At 41.7% G+C, this 24,574-nt stretch overlaps 1 protein-coding gene across 1 annotated transcript in view; it reads right to left on the bottom strand.

Moving 5' to 3' along the window:
- Positions 1-23,946, bottom strand: part of LOC106603674 (junctional adhesion molecule 3B) — a 43,131-nt gene extending 19,185 nt beyond the window's left edge. The window contains exon 1 of the mRNA XM_014197636.2: positions 23,718-23,946. Coding sequence (XP_014053111.1) covers positions 23,718-23,802 — 85 coding nt within the window. The 5' untranslated portion in view covers positions 23,803-23,946. The remainder of the gene's footprint in view (positions 1-23,717) is intronic.
- Between the last annotated feature and the right edge of the window lie 628 nt (positions 23,947-24,574).

Raw genomic sequence — 24,574 nt, 5'->3', positions numbered from 1 at the left:
GTCCAAGCAGACTGACCTCTTCCTTAATCCTAATTAGGAATGTAATTTCCACCCCAGCCTTACCAAGTGCAATTAAAATAAATGTCTTCGTGTTGTGTCGAGAAAGGGAAAATATCCTTTTATGTGTTTTAATTGGTTTCTGTGTGAAATATTATGGTCAAGAGATGGGCAAGAAATGCTGATTGTGATGACATTTTGAAATATAAACTCAAGCAATGGGGTTTAAACATGGGCATTGCTTGTGCACTCCATAACTCCTGACAGTGTGTTCATAACAATACACAGATACAGTTGAAGTCGGAAGTTTACATACACTTAGGTTGGAGTCATTGAAACTCGTTTTTAAACCACTCCAGACATTTCTTGTTAACAAACTATAGTTTTGGCAAGTTGGTTAGGACATCTACTTTGTGCATAACACAAGTAATTTTTCCAACAATTGTTTACAGACAGATTATTTCACTTATAATTCACTGTATCACAATTCCACTGGGTCAGAAGTTTACATACACTAAGATGACTGTGCCTTTAAACAGCTTGGAAAATTCCAGAAAATAATGTCATGGCTTTAAAAGATTCTGATAGGCTAATTGACGTCATTTGAGTCAATTGGAGGTGTACCTGTGGATGTATTTCAAGGCCTACCTTCAAACTCAGTGCCTCTTTGCTTGGCATCATAGGAAAATCAAAAAATATCAGTAAAGACCTCATAAAAAAAATTGTAGACCTCCACAAGTCTGGTTCATCCTTGGGAGCAATTTCCAAACGCCTGAAGGTACCACGTTCATCTGGGACCACGCAGCCGTCATACCGCTCTGGAAGGAGACGCGTTCTGTCTCCTAGAGATGAACGTACTTTGGTGCGAAAAGTGCAAATCAATTCCAGAACAACAGTAAAGGACCTTGTGAAGAGGATACAGGTACAAAAGTATCTATATCCACAGTAAAACAAGTCCTATATCGACATAGCTGAAAGGCCACTCAGCAAGGAAAAAGCCACTGCTCCAAAACCACCATAAAAAAGCCAGACTTCGGTTTGCATGGGGACAAAGATCGTACTTTTTGGAGAAATGTCCTCTGGTCTGATGAAACAAAAATAGAACTGTTTGGCCATAATGACCATTGTTATGTTTGGAGGAAAAAGGGGGAGGCTTGCAAGCCGAAGAACACCATCCCAAATGTGAAGCACGGGGGTGGCAGCATCATGTTGTGGGGATGCTTTGCTGCAGGAGGGACTGGTGCACTTCACAAAATAGATGGCATCATGAGGTTTGAAAATTATGTGGATATATTGAAGCAACATCTCAAGACATCAGTCAGGAAGTTAAAGCTTGGCCGCAATTGGGGCTTCCAAATGGACAATGACCCAAAGCATACTTCCAAAGTTGTGGCAAAATGGCTCAAGGACAACAAAGTTAAGGTATTGGAGTGGCCATTACAAAGCCCTGACCTCAATTCTATTGAACATTTGTCGGCAGAACTGAAAAAGCGTGTGCGAGCAAGGAGGCCTACAAACCTGACTCAGTTACACCAGCTCTGTCAGGAGGAATGGGCCAAAATTTACCCAACTTATTGTGGGAAGCTTGTGGAAGGCTACCCGAAACGTTTGACCCAAGTTAAACAATTTAAAGGCAATGCTACCAAATACTAATTGTGTATGAAAACTTCTCACTCACTGGGAATGTGATGAAAGAATTAAAAGCTGAAATAAATAATTCTATCTACTATTATTCTGACATTTCACATTCTTAAAATAAAGTGGTAATCCTAACTGACCTAAAACAGGGAATTTTTACTAGGATTAAATGTCAGGAATTGTGAAAAACTGAGTTTAAATGTATTTGGCTAAGGTGTATGTAAACATACAAAGCTCTCCCTCACCCTCCATTTGGCAAAACTGACCATACTTCTATCCTCCGGATTCCTGCTTACAAGTAAAAACTAAAGCAGGAAGTACTAGTGACTCGCTCAATACGGAAGTGGTCATATGATTTGGATGCTACTCTACAGAACTGTTTTGCTAGCACAGACTGGAATTTGTTCCGGGATTCATCCAATGACATTGAGAAGTATACCACCTCAATCACTGGCTTCATCAATAAGTGCATCGACGACGTCGTCCCCACAGTGACTGTACGTATATATCCCAACCAGAAGCCATGGATTACATGCAACATCCTCACCGAGCTAAAGGCTAGAGCTGCCACTTTCAAGGAGCGGGACACTAATCCAGACGCTTATAAGAAATCCCGCTATGCCCTCAGACAAACCATCAAACAGGCAAGGACTAAGACTGAATCCTACTACACCAGCTCTGACGCTCGTCGTGTGTGGAAGGGCTTGCAAACTATTATGGACTACAAAGGGAAACCAAAACACGAGCTGCCCAGTGACGCAACCCTTCCAGACGAGCTAAATGCCTTTTATGCTCGCTTTGAGGCAAGCAACACTGAAGCATGCATGACTGTGTGATCACGCTCACCATAGCCGATGTGACCAAGACCTTTAAACAGGTCAACATTCACAAGGCCGCAGGGCCAGGCGGATTACCAGGACGTGTACTCAGTGCTTCTTGGTCAAACTGGCAAGTGTCTTCACTGACATTTTCAACCTCTCCCTGACCGAGACTGTAATACCTACATGTTTCAAGCAGACCACCATAGTCCCTGTGCCCAAGAAAGCGAAGGTAACCTTCCTAAATGACTACCGCCACGTAGCACTCACGTTGGTAGCCATGAAGTGCTTTGAAAGGCTGGTCATGGCTCACATCAACACCATCATCCCGGAAACCCAAGACCCACTCCTATTCACATACCGCTCCAACAGATCCACAGATGATGCAATCTCATTCGCACTCCACACTGCCCTTTCACACCTGGACAAAAGGAACACCTATGTGAGAATGCTGTTCATTGACCACAGCTCAGCGTTCAACACCATAGTGCCAACAAAGCTCATCACTAAGCTAAGGACACTGGGACTAAACACCTCCCTCGGCAACTGGATCCTGGACTTCCTGACGGGCCGCCCCCAGGTGGTAAGGGTAGGCAACAACACATCTGCCACGCTGATTCTCAACACGGGGGCCCTTCAGGGGTGGTTGCTTAGTCCCCTCCTGTACTCCCTGTTCACCCACAACTGGCTGGCCAAGCACAACTCCAACACCATCATTAAGTTTGCTGACGACACAACAGCGGTAGGCCTGATCACTGACAACGATGAGACAGCCTATAGGGAGGAGGTCAGTATGGTGACAGGACAACAACCTCTTCCTCAATGTGAGCAAGACAATGGAGATGATCATGGACTACAGGAAAAGGAGGGCAGAACACGCCCCCATTCACATCGACGGGGCTGTAGTGGAGTGGGTCGAGAGTTTCAAGTTCGTTGGTGTCCACATCACCAACTATTATGGTCCAAACACACCAAGACAGTCGTGAAGAGGGCACGACTATACCTTTTCCCGCTCAGGAGACTGAAAAGATTTAGCATAGGTCCCTAGATCCTCAAAAAGTTCTAAAGCTGCACCATCGAGAGCATCCAGACCGGTTGCATCACCGCCTGGTATGGCAACTGCTCGGCATCCGACCTTAACATGCTGACCAGACCAAACCCATGTGTCCGTGTGCACCATCGTGCGCATGTTGATTTTGTCCACCAACACCAGAAGCGATCAGGACACGCAGGCTGAAATATCAAAATGAACTCTGAACAAACTATATTAATTTGGGGACAGGTCGAAAGCATTAAACATTTATGGCAATTTAGCTAGCTAGCTAGCTTGCTGTTGCTAGCCAATTTGTCCCGAGATATAAACATTGTGTTGTTATTTTACCTGAAATGCACAAGGTAAACTCCAACAATTTATCCACAGATAACAGGGTAAACCAAGTTTGTTTCTAGTAATCTCTCCTCCTTCAGGCTTCTTCTTCTTCGGACTTTATATTGCGGTTGGTAACCAACATTAAGTTGCATTACCACTATCAACTGGACTGGAGTGTGGTCCGCAGTTCATCTTTCAATCACCCACGTGGGTATATGCTCCTAAAAACCAATGAGGAGATGGGAGAGGCGGGAACCAAGTTCTATTTTAGCGCTCTTCGACTCGCGCAAGCAGTGTGGGTGCAATGATTGAATAACATGTATGTGTACATTTATTTTGGTCAGCATGTAAGGCGCTACAGAGGGTAGTGCATATGGCCCAGTACATCACTGGGGTCAAGTTTCCTGCCATCCAGGACCTATATACTAGGCGATGACAGAAGAAAGCCCAAAACATTGTCAAGGACTCCAGTCACCCAAGTCATAGACTGTTCTCTCTGCTACCACACAGCAAGCGGCAGCGGAGCGTCAAGTCTAGGTCCAAAAGGCTCCTTAACACCTTCTATCCCCAAGTCATAAGACTGCTGAACAATTAATCAAATGGCCGCTCTATTTACATTGAACCCCCCCTTTGTTTTTGCACTGCTGCTATTCACTGTTTATTATCTATGCATAGTCACTTTACCCCTACCTACATGTACAAATTACCTTGACTAACCTGTACCCCGCACATTGACTCGGTACCAGTACCCCCGTGTATAACCTCAGTACTTTTTATTGTATTTTTTACTTTAGTTTATTTAGTAAATATTTTCTTAACTCTATTTCTTGAACTGCATTGTTGGTTAAGGGCTTGTAAGTAAGCATTTCACGGTAAGGTCTACACCTGTTGTATTCGGCACAGTGACAAGTACAATTTTATTTGAAATTTGATTTGATTAGACTCAGCCACGTTGAACTGATACACTAGGCTCAGCCACGTTGGCCTGGGCTACATTGATAAGCGGCCATTGTTGATAGTGCCGGCCAATGTGTGTAGCAGATACCGGTGAGCTAAGGCGTGCCTGACAGCTGAATAATAATGTCACACTGCTAGCAGAGATGTGTTGACTTAGTGAGGCCAAAAGCCTTAATCCGCCTCACTTCCTGGTCCAAAGGATGCTCGCTGTGCGCTGAAAAGAGCTGAGTTGAAAGGGAGTCCCCTGTGACACTGCCTCTGGGGACAAGGCCATTGGCCAGACTTCATTGGCTCACTTGAGCTTTTCCTCACTAGTGTTTCACAAAACTGAGCCTTTTCACAACCTATATATCTAAATCTAACAAAGTGATTTAGCTTTATCTTTTCATGTCTGTGTTCCCCAATGGGAGTCATCTACTACATAGCCTTAGATCCTGTTGGAACTGATTGGAACATGCCAATTTTCTATTGGGCAATGTGATAATGGCTGAAACACATTGTAGCACAGCCAGAGATGGTCACTTACTCTTTAGCAACACAATTGTGGTGTGGAGCTCATAAAATCTCCATCATGGGCCTCCCAGCAGCATTCAGGCCACTCATTGAGATCCTATCGGCCCTAGAACAGCAGGCCAAGCACAAATCCCAGTGCTCCCATTGTTTTCCTCTCCAGCAGTGGCCCCCCATAGCCGATCTCATTAATTGCCTTTTGTTTGCACTCCTGAACAAAAGCATCTTGTGCAGTGGGGCAGCAACTCTGAATGCCTGGACAGTTAGGCCAGTTGAATGCATAAATAGCCTATACATCCCCATATTCATCTCTCTATTCTGGACACTTAAGCTCTGTGAAGCTGGTTATTTTTACATAAAATACCCTGGTTTCATACTGTGGTTTCATGACTTCCTGGTTGCTAACAGGCATATGATTTGATGCATTTTTTTATCACCCATGATTCTGTTGCAAGGTATTCCTTTAATAATGTAATTCTTACTGGCATTAACAGAAACTGTAGGCAGAATTAACTAGCATCTTTGCTGACTCAAAGATGAAGGTTCACACCTCTAGACATCTGTCACGTTCTGACCAGTATAAGGGGTTATTTGTTATTGTAGTTTGGTCAGGACGTGGCAGGGGGTGTTTGTTTAGAGTGTTTCGGGGTTTGTTGGGCTATGTTCTGTTTTAAGAGGGGTGTTTGTTTAGAGTGTTTCGGGGTTTGTTGGGCTATATTCTATGTTAGTATATTTCTATGTTTATCTAGTATGTCTAGTTCTATGTTTAGTTAATGGGATTGACCTTCAATTGGAAGCAGCTGCTCCTAGTTGAAGGTCCTATTTAAGAGGGGTGTTTTTCTGTGGGATTTTGTGGGTAGTTGTTCCTTGTTTAGTGTTTGTTGCACCTGACAGGACTGTTTCGTTTAGTTCTTTTTTTGTATACGTATTTATTCGTTTCTCCTTCTTCAAAATAAAAAGAAGATGAGTATAGATATTCCCGCTGCGTTTTGGTCAAATCAATACGACACCCGTGACAACATCTATATATTTGTAGGTAAAATTAACCTCAGTTGTCTTTCTTTCCATAAAAGTCATTATTTTGCATATACTGGCCATGCAGGAAGTGCTCTATGGCAACCCAATGAAAAATGTGTCCTCTCTCCACTTGCTTTCACTGTGATTCTGTAGCAATGATGAATGTCAACGGGGTAGGGCCTTTAAATCAAGGCCGCCAACCCCCATTACTCCATGAATAGACTCTTGAAAATGATAGGCAGTTACGCAAGACTGGATCCAGAAAACAAATAACATGGCGTGAGGTTTGAACATGTAGAATAACTAAACATGGTGTGAGGCATTCATACAGACTATTCAAACTAGACTTGTTTCATTTTGTAGTTATTTACTGACAAAACAGCAGTGTCTACATTTTATTCTGGTGTAGAGCTGTCCACAATCATTACTATCGAATGAGGGAGTCTGGGTTCAAAATATTTATTTTGAGCAGATTTGAAGTAGACCTAGACTCAATAAATATGGCTCTATATTTTGTTAAATGCTGTGGGCAGCAGTTCTGGCCTGTTTAATTGTTAGTTAGTAAGCAGTTAGTGTGGAGTGAGTGCGGGGGAGTGTAGAATGTGAGGTCACCCAAAGCTTTTGACATCGTGGGGACAACCGACCGGTAGTGCTGAGCGATTAGGGAGTTTTTCCTAGCCACCGTGCTTCTACACCTGCATTACTTGCTGTTTGGGGTTTTAGGCTGGGTTTCTGTACAGCACTTTGAGATATCAGCTGATGTAAGAAGGGCTTTATAAATACATTTGATTTGATTTGATTAGTACTTTTTGAGGTTGGTTCAGTTTCTGTTAATAATCCGAATAAAACAAGTGATAAAGGTCCCATGATAGTAGTGACTGTCCATTACTGCTTATCACTTATTAACCAACATTTATTGACATTATTTAAATCAAATATTTCAGTTGTTGTGTATATTACATTAGTTTTGATTACTTATTTGATTACTTTATTTTCATTCCAAGTTATCATCTCATCTCTATAGAGCTGCTGCCTATGCTCTGACAAAATCATTATTTTAGTAGCTCTTCTAAGTAAATAAGACATACTTTTATGACTGCTGAATACCAACTATCAATCACTTAGATCATGTATTTTCAGGTAGAGAGATACCACCCGAAGCAACTGCTCTCTATCCCTCTCGATAACGCATTCTTCAGTCTTCTCTCTTTTAAGGAGCAGGCTAAAAGAGACACGGACTGGACAAGTAGGCACGCAATGGATTGTAGGCATGTATGGTCATTGTAGTTAATTACCACGTTTTCTGCACTAAACTATGTAGAATATTGGCCTGTTGGAAACTACAATTGCTACTACATAGCACAGTTCGGGATTGATCTGATTTATCTCTAGAGAAAACGTGCAATGTGCGCACAGCTCACAGCTACAGAAAAAACAGAACTAAATGGAATTCAAATAATCGGTCAATTAGTTGTTTAAAAATGAAAAATAACTGACATTTCTGTTAATCACTCAGCATTAACAACTGGTCACAGGTGATGCAGAGTTTTGATAAGCGTGGACAAAGGGTCACTTTCCAAACGGAACCACATTTGAGGTCAACTAACGACAACAGTCATAACTTTCCCTGTTCATTTATTTACTGTCCATTTCGATAATCCTTGCTAGTTAGTGTGAATACCCTTGTCCAAATTATATTTTAAAAAGTGCCTTGCTCAGAGGCAATTATATTGTTCTGCTAAGATATAGTCTATGTAGTAAATGTCAATTAAAGTGTTTACTACAGTATGGTTTGTATTTTAATGTGTGGCATCACAAAATTACTGTGTTCTGACTTTTCTGATGGAAGACGCATTCTTACCACCCACTATCCCAACTCTAAAGACTGCTAAATTCCACAACCTAGGATATATAACTGAATAAATCAGGACTATTTCATTATCCATTTCCAGAGTAGATACTAACACAATGCTCTCCTATACCAAAAAGGATTGCTCTCCTATATAAAAAATTGCGTACTTTGAAGGATTGCGACATCAACGTGTGCAGTTCCCTGGTGAGCGATCCCAGCGACTGACCCAGTGAGCAGGCCTTTAGAACAACATGTGTACAAAAGCATATTCCAGACTCAAATAGTTAGCATAGGCAGTCTGAGGAGCAGGGCAGAGAATGTTGCTGAGCAACAGGTGGGAGAAAAGGGGATAACCATCTGAGCGTCAAGCTACCACTGACAACCCCAAAGGACCCCTGCTTCCATCACCTGCTCGGGAGGAATCTCCCACAGGTTTCCATGGGAAATGCCGGACAAACGCGCCGCATAGCAAAACTGCTGAGCGCTCCATGCAGCCCATTCTGTGGCCGGATTTAACGCTACCAATGTAGTCAAACTCATGCCATCACAGGAAGTAAGACATACTGTTCAGTGTTACAATGCAACCTGGTGGTTGGACACAATGGTGAGTCACAGAAGTGCATTCATGGCAAAAATAGAGGACAGCTGACCTTTGTCACCTGCCTGTTTTTGCTTAAGTCAAACCTAAGTGCTCTGTGGTGTTCTGTGTGATAAAGCAAAAGTGCTCCTCCTTCGATTGCCCTTCATTCTTTTGCCTCAAACTTAAAATTGGAAAAAGGGGGGAAACATCAAGATTTAAGTGTGGAAAAAGTTGCATACAAACATGAAATTGGCAGGGACTTTTTTTCAATATACCGTTTGCCTTTCTCTGAAGCTCTGAAAGAATGATTTACATGGCAGATTACACACTGTTTACATGTCAAGACAGAGTCACAAAAAAGAAACACGCTCGCATCTGGATCTTGATCCAGAGAGAAAATTCCAGACCCGGGTGTAATCCCTATTCTTTTTTCACTAGACAGATGTGTAGTGCACCGCTGAGGTGTGTTCATAACCCCATTTCCAAACCAAAGAGAACGATCACCAGTCTCTGTCTTATGGTCTCTTGCTATGCTTGTTCTCATCTTCTGTATATCATGCAATGGAGAATTCCTTGGAAGATGCACTTTAATGATACAGGTTAACAGTATTATTACAGTCCTAGCTGAGTAATTCTCGCATAACTCAGCTAACCAAGATAAAAAAATTAAAAAATTGCCCTTTAAATGGGAAATAATTATGGCCAAACTCATTAGTCACACTAAAGAGAATATCCCGTCAATTACTGGGGAGTGTCACTGGTCTGCATATTGCTCCCAGTATGGAATGTCCAGACTCCGATGGAATCTTTGCAGCTGCACATAGCAATTATAGTGACCCCACCCCTGATAAGTGATGTCTCCAACCGATTGGCCAACTGCTGTCTGATTTCTAAACAAGCGTCCAGCTAAACTCTGAGGGGAAAACCGACAAATTGAGTGGGCATCGGTAGGTTTAACCTACATACAGTACTCTACGCTACCTTCATTGGTCACATCTGGGGCCACTTGTAGATCTGTTCGTTTGATCACGAGACCTTCCGAGCCCCGTCATTCCCAGGTCTGTCTCGAAACATTGCGCTAACCTACGCCCTGAAACCACAGGATTTTGCCCAAAGTCATATGCAGGATGATCCTGAGTGTTGATGATCTGAAATAAAACTGCATGGTTGGCCAGTTCCGCATGAATGACCCTCAGAGCGGGGAATTAATTACTGAGAATCGGGGGAGGCTATTTAGAGGGACTCATCAGCCCAGAGATATAGATTCCCTCTGAAAGTGTGGTGAAAATGCACAAACCCATAAGATCATTGTTCTGGCTCAAACCAGATACAACCGGAATGGATGGGTCTGAGGAAGCTGAGGGGAAACTTTTGTGTTTTTCCTCTCCTCATCCAAAGGGCACACTCCGAGACCCTGTGTGAGCACCGTAACATAACTCGTCCTGCCTACTAAAAGGCTTTTGTTCTTATGTTTCCTACCATTCTTATTTATTTTCTCAATAAATTATTTGTTGGCTTTATTCTGTCACTCCACTGTTTTATGCGTTCAATATTTCAAGAGCCGCACATCTGTGCTCTCATTGTTCTTTCAGAAAGACTATAAGACATGTCTTCATCGTACCAGCAGTGCATACTGGAAATGAAGAACACAGGTCAAGCGTAGCAAATCTTCTTATGGTGCCGCCTGACCAGATTGTTCCACCAGGGTCATTGTACTTTCATCTAAAATCTGCAGGGCTATCTGGATATATCTCTGAAAACAATTTCTTTTCATGGTTTGTATTCAACATTCTACATGGGTATGCAAGCAGCCTATGTTTTAAGATCTGGGTTTTTACAGTGAGGGCCTTAAAATGTAAATGGAGGAGGGCGGGGGAAATGAAAGGATGAGGCTGTACAGCTTTCCGTTAATTGTGACTGTGTGTGTGAAATGTATATGCATAGAGGGTCCTATCAATCAATGACAGAGCACTGTTTTTAGAAAGGAATGTTAGTCCAGTGGAGACACAACAAATTCTGCATCGAGGCCTGGTGCTTCATATTCATCCTTTGAGCTTTTGCCATGACAAAATGGATGAATAACAAAGAAAACATGTCATTTTCTATCACAATCTATTATAATCCTGACTTCAAACGTATTATTGTTGCTTCTATTGGGATTAAATAGGTTTTAAAAGGACAAGTTTAATCTGTCTTTTTCTCATCTCCCATGATTGCGACGATACATTTGCGTTGTTCACAAGTCGTAATTTCTATATCTCTATATCATCTAGAGTGGTCTTGAATTCATTCCAGCGTTACAATGAACCTCTTCTATATGGCTATGATGAATGTATTAGTATCTTTGTTGTGGTGTCTTTCCACATTGTGAGAATCTCTTTTAAGCCTCACACAATCATCCCCAATAATAATGTCTGATTATTCTGCCTGTGTGAAACCTCTCCAAGGTCTAGTTGGCTCCTTTTAAGGTTATCTTGTAAGACCTGATAATGACCATTGTGTAAACATGTTCAACTCGGGAAGTCGGACTATCTAGGAGGAAATGGCAGCTGAGATAGTGTGGTCATTTTGGATGTCTCTGCTGCATTTCACATTAGAATAGGACTAGAATGTTGAGAAACTGACAATTTAGTTTAATTGCAACCTTCCTGCCTTAGAAATGAGCTAGATGTGACAAATTTGAGTTGTTCCACATATTTTTTTCTGTCCTATACGCTTTTTCTTTCCAATGGCTGACACGGTGGTGTTTATGAAAATCTATTCAAATTTCTGTGCACTTCCATGCGTTGGCCTTTTCTTTTTTTTGTTTTACCTGCTAACATCACCAGTTCAGGCAAGCACTCTTATCAGACCCTATAGCCTCTGCTACTAAAATGGACTCTTAAGCACACGGATGCCTAAACTCTCTCTACAGCTCTGAGGCTGTGGCCTTGTCTAGCGTCCGGTTACAGTGATGACAAATGCCCGCCAAACCTCTGAGTCACAATAAAAATGACTCAAATTGTTTTTCTTTTTCTACAGCTTGCTGTAACATGGTTGACAAGCAAGTACTACAGGCAGTACACCCTCTTACGAAGCTCAGTCTAGGGCCACCATGTTACAAACTCGCCACCAATGTCTGGCATGCCGACAAATATCTCAGGCACTTACCCAGGGTATGCACTCACACACGTGTGGCAGCTGTACTGTGTACATGCTGTATCTGGGCTTCTACCGTGTTCTCAGGCACGACTCATGGCAAACCGAAAACCTAGGGTTGCCCACGTCCCTGTGATACATTCTGACAGGATTAGGAATTGCCATTAATGTCGCTCGATATCAAACATTTCAGCGCTCACTGAGTATTTTATACATGCTTGGTCCGACACTTTCTCAGGCTTAACTGATGATGTAGTTTTAATGGAAGTGCTCCAGACTAGGTCAGCTGAAAGCTATCATGAAGATATGTTCTTATGTCTGGCTATACTTAGTCTTGTCTCTGCTTATAAATACTTGGTATGAACTAGTAAAATTATGTGATAACAATTGATATTTTTTGATCCTTCAAATATAGCAACACAAATGCTGCTTCTTGTTTCAATGAATCCCAAATAAACCACACAAATAGTTTAGTAATTATTGAGTGATTACCATTTCACCATGTCATTTCTAAGTAAGTGCCAGGGAAATAGCATACTGTAAAATAAAGAGTATCCTTATTAAGAGCATTAATGGGACAAAGGAATTACTGAGGTCATACTTGCTCAGTTAATGTTACACTGTCGCATCTCTGCTGCATAAAATCATCCTTTTTACCAGTTAGGCCTAATACTGTAGCTCAAGTGTTAACCCCAACACCAGGTCACCAGATGGTCTGGTTACAATCTACCAACACTATCTGACCAGTCAGCTAAATGTACACTGGAAGTCGGATGCTAATGGTGGCTTTTCAAAAGTAGACAGGATATTTATTCTACTAAGGCCTTCCTTTGTTTGACACAAATCAAGAATCATTTATTGTAGCTCTGTTCTCTATCGCCTACTCACCATCATTCTGACGTTCAGTGAACTTGCTAACGCCTACATACCTCGTTTGAAGAGAGAGGCTTTATTGTGAAATACATTCAATTTGAAACTGTAGTTGTAGGTTGTAGGCCTACCTATCAGCTGCCCAAATAAGAACCTCTGGACAAAATTACTGAAACTGTGTATTAACAAACATGTCATACTTTGATGGATTTTTGTGATGGCATGGCAGTCTTCAATGGACTACATTTCCTGAGCTTGAGATGGTCATAAGAATGATTTAGCATGATTTGATGCCGAGTTTCTGCCTGATGATGAATCATTTGTGGCATTTGTGTCACTGGGCTGATAAAGCATCTGGGCCATTACCTCGGGTAGAAACGTGAGAGACACTGCAGTGAGAAGTCACAGAGAACTCCCAAACACCCCTACTCCACCCCCCTTACTCACCGCAATGCTACTCAACAAAAACTCCCTTTGTCTGACTGCCAACATTTTTGTCAGGCCTTAGCACAAGACTCGCACATCCCTTCACAGAGGCCAACTACATTTCCTGAGCTTGAGATAGTTATAAGAATGATTTAGCTTGATTTGATGCTGAGATTCTGCCTGATGATGAATCATTTCTGGCATATGGTCACTGGGCTGATAAAGCATCTAGGCCGATTACCTTGGGTAGAAACGTGAGAAACACTACAGTGAGAAGTCACGATGAACTCCAGATTTACATACCTTCATATCGTTCCTGTGCCATACAGTATTACCAGCAGTGCGCACAAGGGCCACTATTTCTTTCTGAATGGAAAAAAATGTTGGCAGCAGGGATCTTGATCCAGTAGGGGATTGATTCTCTGCTGTAACCAAGAAGATTGATCGAGTAAGCTAGCCACTTAACTAGCAAGTTAGCAAACCAAATGCATAGCTGGAGCCCTGAGCTGGTGATCATTTATTTGGCATATAGATAGTCAGATAGTTAATTTTAGGGTGCACCAAACCCCAAAAAAGAGAACTATACCGCCCAAACCTACCCCTACTCCACCCCCCTTACTCACTGCTGATGGGTTCTGACTTCTAAACTTGAAATAAATCAAATCAAAATCAAATTACATTTTATTGGTCACATACATATGGTGAGCAGATGTTAATGCGAGTGTAGCAAAATGCTTGTGCTTCTAGTTCCGACAGTGCAGTAATATCTAACAAGTAATCTAACAATTTCCCAACAACTACCTAATACACTCAAATCTAAAGGAGTGAATGAGAATATGTACATATAAATATATGGATGAGCGATGACTGAGCGGCATAGGCAAGGTGCAATAGATGGTATAAAATACAGTATATACATATGGTATGAGTAATGTAAGATATGGAAACATTATTAAAGTGTCATTATTTAAAGTGGCATTGTTTAAAGTGACTAGTTATCCAAAATTGGGAGATAATATGGCCGGCATTTGATTGTAAGGAATTGTAGGTTGGGTGAGCAGAAGGACTTGAGTTCCTGTATGTTGTTATGATTACACCATGAGTCATTAATCATGAAGCATACAACCCCGCCCTTCCTCTTCCCAGAGAGGAGTTTATCTCTGTCGGTGCGATGCATGGAGAAGCCCGGTGGCTGAACTGATTCCGACAACATATCCCGAGAGAGCCATGTTTTTGTGAAGCAGAGGATGTTACAATCTCTGATGTCTCTCCGGAAGGAAACCCTTGCTCGAAGTTCATCTACCTTGTTGTCAAGAGACTGGACATTGGCGAGTAGTATACTCGGGAGCGGTGGGCAAGGTGCACGTCTACGAAGCCTGACCAGGAGGCCGCTCCATCTGCCCCTTCTGCTGCGCCGTTGTTGAGTCAGCTTCTGGGATTAGGCCCATTGTCCTGGGTGGTGGTCCAAACAGAGGATCCGCTTCGGGAAAGTTGTATTCCTGGTCAAATTGTTGGTAAATTGACGTCACTCTTATATCCAATAGTTCTTCCCGGGCTGTATGTAATAAGACTTAAGATTTCCTGGGGCAACAATGTAAGAAATAATACATAAAAATAAATACTAAATACTGCATAGTTTCCTAAGGACTCGAAGCGAGGCGACCATCTCTGTCGGCGCCATCTTGCAAATATTGTTAATCATCAGGTACCCTATGGAAATGAGGAGTGCCACAGTCTGGTTTCTACCACCAAAAGTTAATGGTTATCTGTAGGAGGAATGTATATGGTGGAGTCAATTAAGCTTGGAATGTAATGAGTAAAGGAAAGGCAATCACTTTATTGCAGTCACTGATAAGGGTGGAGAGCTGTCGATTAGTGAGGAATGGGGGCCGAGGTCAGGTCACAGGGAGAAGGAACAGTTAATTACCTGCATCACTTAACTTCTTGCCTAGCAATAAAGACGTAATGTTTCGAGGGAAGGAGGAGACTTCATCCAAATTGGGGTATGTATACTTGTGCTGGTGGAAACATGTCTTTGTCTGTTCAGCTGACTGACCCTTAGGGTGAATAAACTTCGTTTGAGCTTTACTAATCGTCCGTGAGTTTTTACTCGGTTCATTTAGAACCTAACACCGCAATGCTACACAATGGGTTCTTGAGTGGCGCATCGGCCTAAGGCACTGCGTCTCAGTGCTACAGGCATCACTACAGACTCTGGTTCGATTCCAGGCTGTATCACAACCGACCGTGATTGGAAGTCCCATAGGGCGGAGCACAATTGGCCCAGCGTCGTCCGTGTTAGGGTTATGCGGGGCAGGCCGTCATTGTAAATAAGAATTTGTTCTTAACTGACTTGCCTAGTTAAATAAAGGTTAAATAAAAAAAGAGAAATAAATAAAAACTTCCTTTGGATGACCACCAACATTTTTGTTAGGTCTTACTGCAATAATCGCACAACACTACCCGGAGGCCGTACAACCACATACATGGCTCTTGCATACTGGTCTCTTTCGCAAGGCCCTACATCAAGAGAACGCCTCGGCGTGGATTAGTTATGGTCAACAAAATGATTGGGATGTCTTTTTTTATCACAAGGCTGGTGTCATCTGCCCTTCATACTGTAGAAGACACTTAAGAACTCAGCTGGCTGCTGCGAGGGATTGGAGTCATTGTCAGTTCTGCAGATCACAGGAAGGAGAGTATTTTAACTGTCAGCTTGGCTGTTGGTGATAGACTTGTTTTAGGAACTAAAAGTGTTCTCGCTGAAAATGCCAAATTGCCTTTTCAGAAGGGTAGAAAAGCGGTGATGATGGTGCTGAAACTAGCCTGTTGTCGTCAATGTGTATTTGATTTAAAAAAAATTGGAGAGAAGATTTAAGATGAACAAATTAATTTTCAGATAATGCCAATAGTTTCTATTTTACTATGCTTTAGATATGAATATGTTTAATCTCGAATCATATATTTAGAGTTGCTTGAATACAAGCCCAATGCTTTGGAATGAACAGTGTTCAAACACCTGAGGCTGTCATATGATTCTGCCATCTGGCTATTTATAGAGAGAGTAATTGCCTTTGTGACAGTATGGTAAACAGAGGATGAATCCAAAGCGATTATCTGGCTATGACTCCTAGCATGTAGCCCAGACTTACCTTGCCTTTTCAGACAGGCAGTGCTTCAGCAGCATTCATTCTATTATCTGTGCCCTGCCATTAATGAATCTGTAATTATTTCCCTAAATTGACAGTATCCCAATGTGTGATTGATGGCGGTTCCTCCTGACCTATTGATGTGCTGGCTCTGTCTGAATCTATTGAATGAACACAGGGAGGAAAACTACTCCGGCGGTCTTCCCTAGGGATCACGTGACTACAGATAAAGATCGGCAAACAGGAAATCACCAAAACACTGCCCTAAACGCAGACAGCCAATTGATGAGCATTTCAAAGATTATCCCGCAGACACAGAAAAAACATTGCATGATAATGTCTTGGCAAAACAAACAACAGATTTCAACTGCTACTGACAAGGTGAAATATCACTTCCAGACTTATTATGCCATATCTCACAACAGAAAAAAATGAGATCTGTGAGAACTATAAATAATTGTTGTCCTCGATCAAAATTCCCCAGAATTACACCAAGGCCTACAGATGGGCTTAATGGAACAACAACAACAAATCTGAGACGAGCCAAAGCTGATGTTATATTTTCATGGGGGGTTTTGGCCAACTACCTTCAGCCTAGCAGCCAGGCTCTAGACCTATTTTTATTTTTTATCAATGCCTCTTCCACACGATAGTCTTATTAACATTTGAAGAATGCACGTGCTTGCCTTTCCTGGAATATAAGCATGTCCATTTTCAACTTTCCCCTCAGCATCTGCTACTGCTGACCAAAAGGAGAACAAAATATATAAAAGCAGAGTAGTGCCTACTTCAATAAACTTTCAAGTTCTTGGTGCGAAGTTCCAGTCGATTTTTATCTCATAAAAGACCATTCAAATCCAGCTTTTCTGTTATGCTTTATTTCTTAGTCTACTACCCTTTCACACTCTTTAAGACCAACTTAAAACAGGTGAGTGGGAGGGGTGAAGTAATTCACAGTACATTAGAAGTTTTTTTTCCTCCGTATGCTTTTGATTCACAATGCCGCATTTGCTGCTAACAAACAGTGTCTGGGGTTTGGGAGGGACGCCATAGATATTTCTGGTCACTCGTGCCTTCTCCCCAAACACATCCACCCACTCCTGCTCAGCTGTTTCAGGGCATTCCATTGTTGGAATCATGTGCTTCGCTGCCTTTATCCCATGCATGGTCCTTTGTGGCGCGGTTATCCAAGGTACAGTGCATTTGGAAATTATTCAGACCCCTTTTTCCATATGTTGTTACGTTACAGCCTTAAAATGTATTAAATATGTTTTTTCCTCATCAATTTACACACAATGCCTCATAATGACAAAGTAAAAACTGATTTTTTAAAATTTTTTGCAAATGTATTACAAATACAAAACAGAAATACCTTATTTATATAAGTATTCAGACCCTTTGCTATGAGACTCGAAATTGAGCTCAGGTGCATCCTGTTTCCATTGATCAACCTTTGAGATGTTTCGACAACTTGATTGGAGTCCACCTGTGGTAAATTCAATTGATTGGACATGATTTGGAAAGGCACACACCTGTCTATATAAGGTCCCACAGTTGTCAGAGCAAAAACCAAGCTATGAGGTCAAAGGAATTGTCTGTAGAGTTCAGAGACAGGATTGTGTCAACACACAGATCTGGGGGAAGGGTATCAAAACATTTCTGCAGCATTGAAGGTCCCCAAGAACACAGTGGCCTCCATCATTCTTAAATGGAAGAGGTTTGGAACCACCAAGTCTCTTCCTAGACCGGGGGAGAAGGGCCTTAGTCAGGGAGGTGACCAAAAACCTGATGGTCACTCTGACAGAGCTCTACAGTTTTTCTGTGGAGATGGGAGAACCTTCCAGAAGGACAACCATCTCTGAAGCACTCCACCAATTACGCCTTTATGGTAGAGTGGCCAGACGGAAGGCACTCCTCAGTAAAAGGCACATGACAGCCCGGTTGGAGTTTGCCAGAAGGCACCTAAAGATTCTCAGACCATGAGAAACAAGATTCTCTGGTCTAATGAAACCAAGATTGAACTATTTGGCCTGAATGCCAATCGTCACGTCTGGAGTAAACCTGGCACCATCCCTACAGTGAAGCATGGTGGTGGTAGCATCATGCTGTGGGGATGTTTTTCAGTGACAGAGACTGGGAAACTAGTCAGGATCGAGGGAAAGATGAATGGAGAAAAGTACAAAGAGATCCTTGATGAAAACCTGCTCCAGACTGGGGTGAAGGTTCACCTTCCAATAGGACAACGACCCTAAGCACACAGCCAAGACAGCACATGAGTGGCTTCGGGACAAGTCTCTGAATGTCCTTGAGTGGCCCAGCCAGAGCCCAGACTTGAACCCAATCTAACATCTCTGGAGAGACCTGAAAATAGCTGTGCAGCAACGCTCCCCATCCAACCTGACAGAGCTTGAGAGGATCTGCAGAGAAGAATGAGAGAAACTCCCCAAATACAGGTGTGCCAAGCTTGTAGCATCATACCCAAGAAGACTCAAGGCTGTAATCTCTGCCAAAGGTGCTTCAACAAAGTACTGAGTAAAAGATATGAATACATACGGAAATGTGATATTTCTGTTTTCATTTTTTATAAATTAGCAAAAATGTCTAAAAAACAGTTTTTACTTTGTCATTATGGGGTGTGTAGATTATTGTGTGTTTAGATTGATGAGGGAAAAAACAATTTAATCCATTTTAGAATAAGGCTGTAACCTAACAAAATGTGTAAAAAGTCAAGGGGTCTGAATACTTTCAGAAGGCACTGTAGATAACTAGTATTGTGTTCTTGTTGTTGGCCAATGATTAGCTTTAACTTCAGTGTAACTACTAAATGCTGAGATGAATGTCAATTCAAATTGTTGTCAAAACCTAACCCCAGAATAGATAAACTGCAAAACGGCTTTATAAGCAAACTGGAAATGTACGCTAGAGCTGCAAGCCTAATTACAGGACATGGGCTACCGTGCTAGTTTAAACGGACAGTGGGTCTACCATTCTCACACAACTGCTTTGTCTGTTGGGAATAACTCTTAACTCTCTAAAATAACGAGCGCTGAGTGGGCAACCACTCCTCTCTGTGCTTGCTATTCGTTTTTCGCTTTTTCCCTGCCATTTACTGTCTCTACACTAAAATGTCAAGCTGTATGTGACTCGCCCGGGGGTTCCAGCATGCCATTCAGGGAGTGCTCCAAACATTTGCTCACAAGCTGTGGATGGGAAGGGAAGCATCTGACAACAAGCACCTCCTGGAGGGAAGCGCTATCAGCACTTTCCCTGGGGCTCACCAACTCCTGCCGTCCCCACCAGCAATGCCACACATTTTAGACAATGAAGAAAACACCTGTCATCTGGCTCCTGTTTAAATTAAGTCAGCAAAGAAGACATGCGTCTTATCCTTCATCGTGTGTGTGTGTGTGTGTGTGTGTGTGTGTGTGTGTGTGTGTGTGTGTGTGACTTATCAGGGGAAAACACTCCAACATTAGCTAAGCAAAGGCGTTAGCATATTTGCTGGCTTACACAACACTCGGCAGCTAAAACAGGCAGCTGTTTCATTGAAACTAGCTAATCCATTGTGATTTAATTATAACGTCAATACTAGCTACAGTGGTAGCTAGCTTGGAATAAGTATTTAGTGTTGTGTGCATTGCATCTGTGCACTTAGCCAGCTACCATCCCATAGCCTACATTGCATATGAAGTGTGATTGGCTCATCCGTGGATGTATGGAGAAAATGCCCCCCTTGTTTGTTTTTGTTTTTTTTGGGGGGGGGGGTGTTCATGCTCTCTGATTGTCTCAAAGTGAAGTTGTTGGCCGCTGACGAGCATTGTGATTCGTTGCTAACAGGTCGGCATGAAGCAGGTACTGCTTTTGTTCTAGTAAGAGAAGGAACGGCCTCCCACTGTGATAAGTACCTATAGGCTGTCTATCGGCAATGGGATACTCAATGTGTTTCATGCTTAAGGAGGCAGCTTGCTTTTCTCTCCTATATCTCCTCAGATAAGGGACTTCTCTTCTCACTCAAAGAGGTATGAGGCTTAAGCAGACTTACTGTGAGCTGCCATAGGGCCAAAAAACTAGACCAGGTTCTCACATTTCAGTTGGTCATGCCTCTGTGAGTAGCCTATTCAATTTCCCACTCATTTGCTAAAGGATCATTTATCAAGTCTGAAATGACATTTGCCACAACCATTGTAATTGATCTTTCTTTCACTTTTATTCAGACTGGAAACAAGTTTTACTGCCACTGAATAAATTTGCATTTCTTGAGGTCAAAGAAGCCAATAATTCTCAAACTTCAAATAGAGGTGACTGGACCTGAAGGGTTAAGATTTGTGAAGGTGCTTCTTCTAAGACTATTAAGGAAATATCTCAATATTTATCAAATTTTATTGATTGCATACACATATTTTGCAGATGTTGTCGTCGGTGTAGTGAAATTCTGATGTTCCTAGCTCCAACAGTGCAGTAATACCTAACAATACAAAACAACACACGCAAGTCCAAATAAAAATCTAAGAATATTGGCTTGGTTTATATTGGCTTGGTACTGTTCCACTTTGAGCACTGTCAAACTCCCACATATCTTGGCACTTCTAAGTCTTGGCAGGATCTCAACCCAATTGAACACTTATGGGAGATTCTGGAGCAGCGCCTGAGACAGCATTTCCGGCCATCATCGACAAATCACCAGAAGATGGAATTTCTTGTGGAAGAATGGTGTCGCATCCCTCCAATAGAGCTCCAGATACACTACATGACCAAATGTATGTGGACACCTGCTCGTCGAACATCTCATTCCAAATTCATGGGCATTAATATGGAGTTGGTCCCCCCTACGCGCTTCAGCAATCGGTGGTCCCGTTCTGTGAGCTTGTGTGGCCTACCACTTTGCGGCTGAGCCGTTGTTGCTCCTAGACGTTTCCACTTCACAATAACAGCACTTACAGTTAACCGGGCAGCACTAGCAGGGAAGAATTTTGACGAACTGACTTGTTGGACAGGTGGCATCCTATGACGGTGCCAAGTTGAAAGTCACTGAACTCTTCAGTAAGGCCATTCTATTGCAATGTTTGTCTATGGAGATTGCATGGCGGTGTCCTCAGTTTTATACACCTGTCAGCAATGGTGTGGCTGAAATAGCTGAATCCACTAATTTGAAGGGGTGTCCACATACTTTTGTATATATAGTGTACTTGTAGAATTTATGCCAAGGCACACTGAAGCTGTTCTGGCGGCTCGTGGTGGCCCAACGTCTTATTAAAAAAAACTTTATGTTGGTGTTTCCTTATTTTTAGAAAATCCCTGTACATCTCTCTCATACCTATTCAAAATACATTCAAACTATGACATGAGTTCAAAACAGTTCCTTGGAAATGAAAAAACAAGCCAACGATGAATTAGCCTAAAACCAACAAAAGAATGTGCATAACAAAAGAGGTCAAATAGATTTGTACATTTAAGCAATAAAATCAAATTACATAGTAACAGGTGTTTAAATGTACAAAGCTGATTCAAGTTATTTTCCTCAAATTGTCAAATAGATTTGTACATTTAAGCAATAAAATCAAATTACATCGTAACAGGTGTTTAACTGTACAAAGCTGATTGAAGTTATTTTCCTCAAATTGTGAATTATGGTTTTCTTTCAGAACTGTAATTGAGTGGTAACAATCTTTCCAACAACAATCAAGGTTAACCAGCTCTAACTATAGTATATAGCCTACAGACAATAACAACTGGGTAAGCTGTAAAATAATAGGCAACATTGCTTCAAACACACTAAATCAGATTCTCAGTAGGTCTAATTGCAGAGCTACATTGAAAGACACCAGCACCATCTTTGGAAGCAACTTTCTTGCTATCCATATTTAAATTCACAGATAATTAAGCCAGTCCACACACTTGGATGACCAGAGAAGCTGAAGGCACACAGGTCTGTGCCTCCTTTTGTTCCGTGTGTCTCTCTTCATGAAGGGCTCAATACATGCTTAGCACTTCAGGAAAAACAGTTAAGCCCTAAAGCAAATGACCACCACCAGTCCATCACGTGGTGCTGTTTAAGATCCTGCTATAATCTAGCCTTATTTGTTGTGTATATCAGTAGCCTTAACTTATTTATCAATAACTTTAGTGATTCAAATTCTCATTACAATTTTAATATGAGGTAAGCTATAGCACCTGCTATAGGCTATTAGGAAACATTTGGGAACAATTCAAAATGTTTTTATTTCATTCTTCTTATTCAGAGTTTTATTTCGTTTAATTTAGCATATCAATCTACACATATCTCTGAAATGTCAACATAATTATTAAACATTCTTTCTGAGAAGGATCTGAGTATGCATGAGTTAAACACGAGGGAGCGCTTCATGGGAACAAATTGCATCATACTCTTCCAGCAACATAGCCAAATGATTTGTCTCTGCATCTGGCCAAATTGTAAACAGTTCTAACAGTTATTTCATGTTTTAATTAGGGTCAAATCAAAACAATAACTGTTTACATCCGGAGACAAATCGCTTAATCTGAGATGGCTAATAAAAAGTTACAAAATCTACATTTTAGAACCGCTCTTCAAAGAGTTCTCAACGCTGACAAAGCGAGCTGCCTGCTGCTTTCAGATAGGCTCCTCCCGCGGACTGTCTGTCTTTATTCCCCAATGGAAAAAACCGTTATCTCGCATCACTGAATACTGCGAGTCTGAACTTTTATCAACCACAATTCAAACACGTTAAAAACGTTTAAGCAAACGTATATTTATATCAAATACTTATTTCTTAGACAATAACACATTTAGTTGTATTTACAGTCGAACACTTTTGAAAGTATGGAGACAGACTAAAGGGGGACTCGACTCATCCCCTTTTAAAAAAACAAGCCTCTAAATTAACGGATATATTGTATCTCTTCTTGCTATTTCATAATGTGAAGTTTGTAGCCAATTAAAACATGCTAACTGTATGTAGAGCAGTTTACGAATGGTTTCTATCTCTGAAGAGTTCGATAAACTAGACATACTTCCAAATGCCAAACTGCACTGCCCGGCTTTGGATAGATCAAACATTCCAACCAGCCGACACAACAGGGCTTGAGGCTCTAGCGTTACCAAACCATTTCTTAATTCTGGTCTTCGATTGCCTACTTTATAATTGAATATATCTCCATTTAAATCAGAACATCATCTATTAATAACAAAATAGCTGGTTGGCTATAGCTAGCTTGCTGAGAGAGTTGGGTCAGAAATGATCACCTATATCCTTACGCAGATCACGTCTCGCAAATAACAAAGTAGCTCATTTCAAATGACACAAGCGAGTGTCACGTCCAGAATGTCTCGTCCAGAATGTCTCAGCAACGACAATAGGCTAGGGAAATAAAGCTCAGTCCTCATGCATTTACTTACAGTGAGTTGAGAGGAGGACCAGAATGCAAGCCAGACGTGTTAACGCCATCTTGGAGTCGATGCAATGTTCAGTTTGGCCGTACATGCGCAAAGTCAAGAGCTTTTCAGTGGATGGAGAGGACTGGCCAGGGAGAGAGAGGCAGGGGGAATGAATCTATTGTATCGGGTTTCCATGGCTACCGATAGCATCACTCACACAGTGAAGAATGTATGGTTGACAAGATGTGGGAGGACCAGACGTTTTACAACCGTGGACCAGGCAGCTCGAAGCTCTGATTGGGGACTACTGTATTAGGCTACCCATTTTACCCATTCTATTCTATCAGACACCATTCTGTGCTTGTGCAATTACGATAACATTTACAAATCTATTTTTTTATTTTTTATTATTGATTTTCAGAGTAGGCTTTGTATGTCAGATATCCAGTCAAATTCCATTCTTAAAAATAGAAAACTCAATTGGCATCCTTCCTAAAACAAATGGCCTTTGGAATGTTTTGTTGCCTATTCAAATTGTGTAGAGTAAACAAGGGATTAATGAGCATTGATTGGAGGCTCTTTTTACTGGCCTAATCCTGTCCGTTGTAACTGCATTTAAAGAGAACCCCACAGCTGTGTCGTCAGGCAGATCAGGCTTTAAAGAATCAGCTATTTATTCCAGTCAATCTCAGTTGATTTTGCACGCCATCGTTATTGCGTTTATATAGCTAAGCCAACCATTGGAATCGTGTCTGCTAGAAAGTCCACACTAATGTGTGTGGCCCAAATATGTTGCTTGAAATTTTATGACAATTACATATTATTAAATGTGCGTTGCTTTGATAACTGGAGGGAATAAAGACTATTCATTGCATTAC

This window comes from Salmo salar, chromosome ssa04 (assembly GCF_905237065.1).
Source record: "Salmo salar chromosome ssa04, Ssal_v3.1, whole genome shotgun sequence".
Classification (NCBI taxonomy): Eukaryota; Metazoa; Chordata; class Actinopteri; order Salmoniformes; family Salmonidae; genus Salmo; species Salmo salar.
Note: the sequence above shows the minus strand (reverse complement) of the source record. Positions and strands in the feature narration are given on the sequence as shown.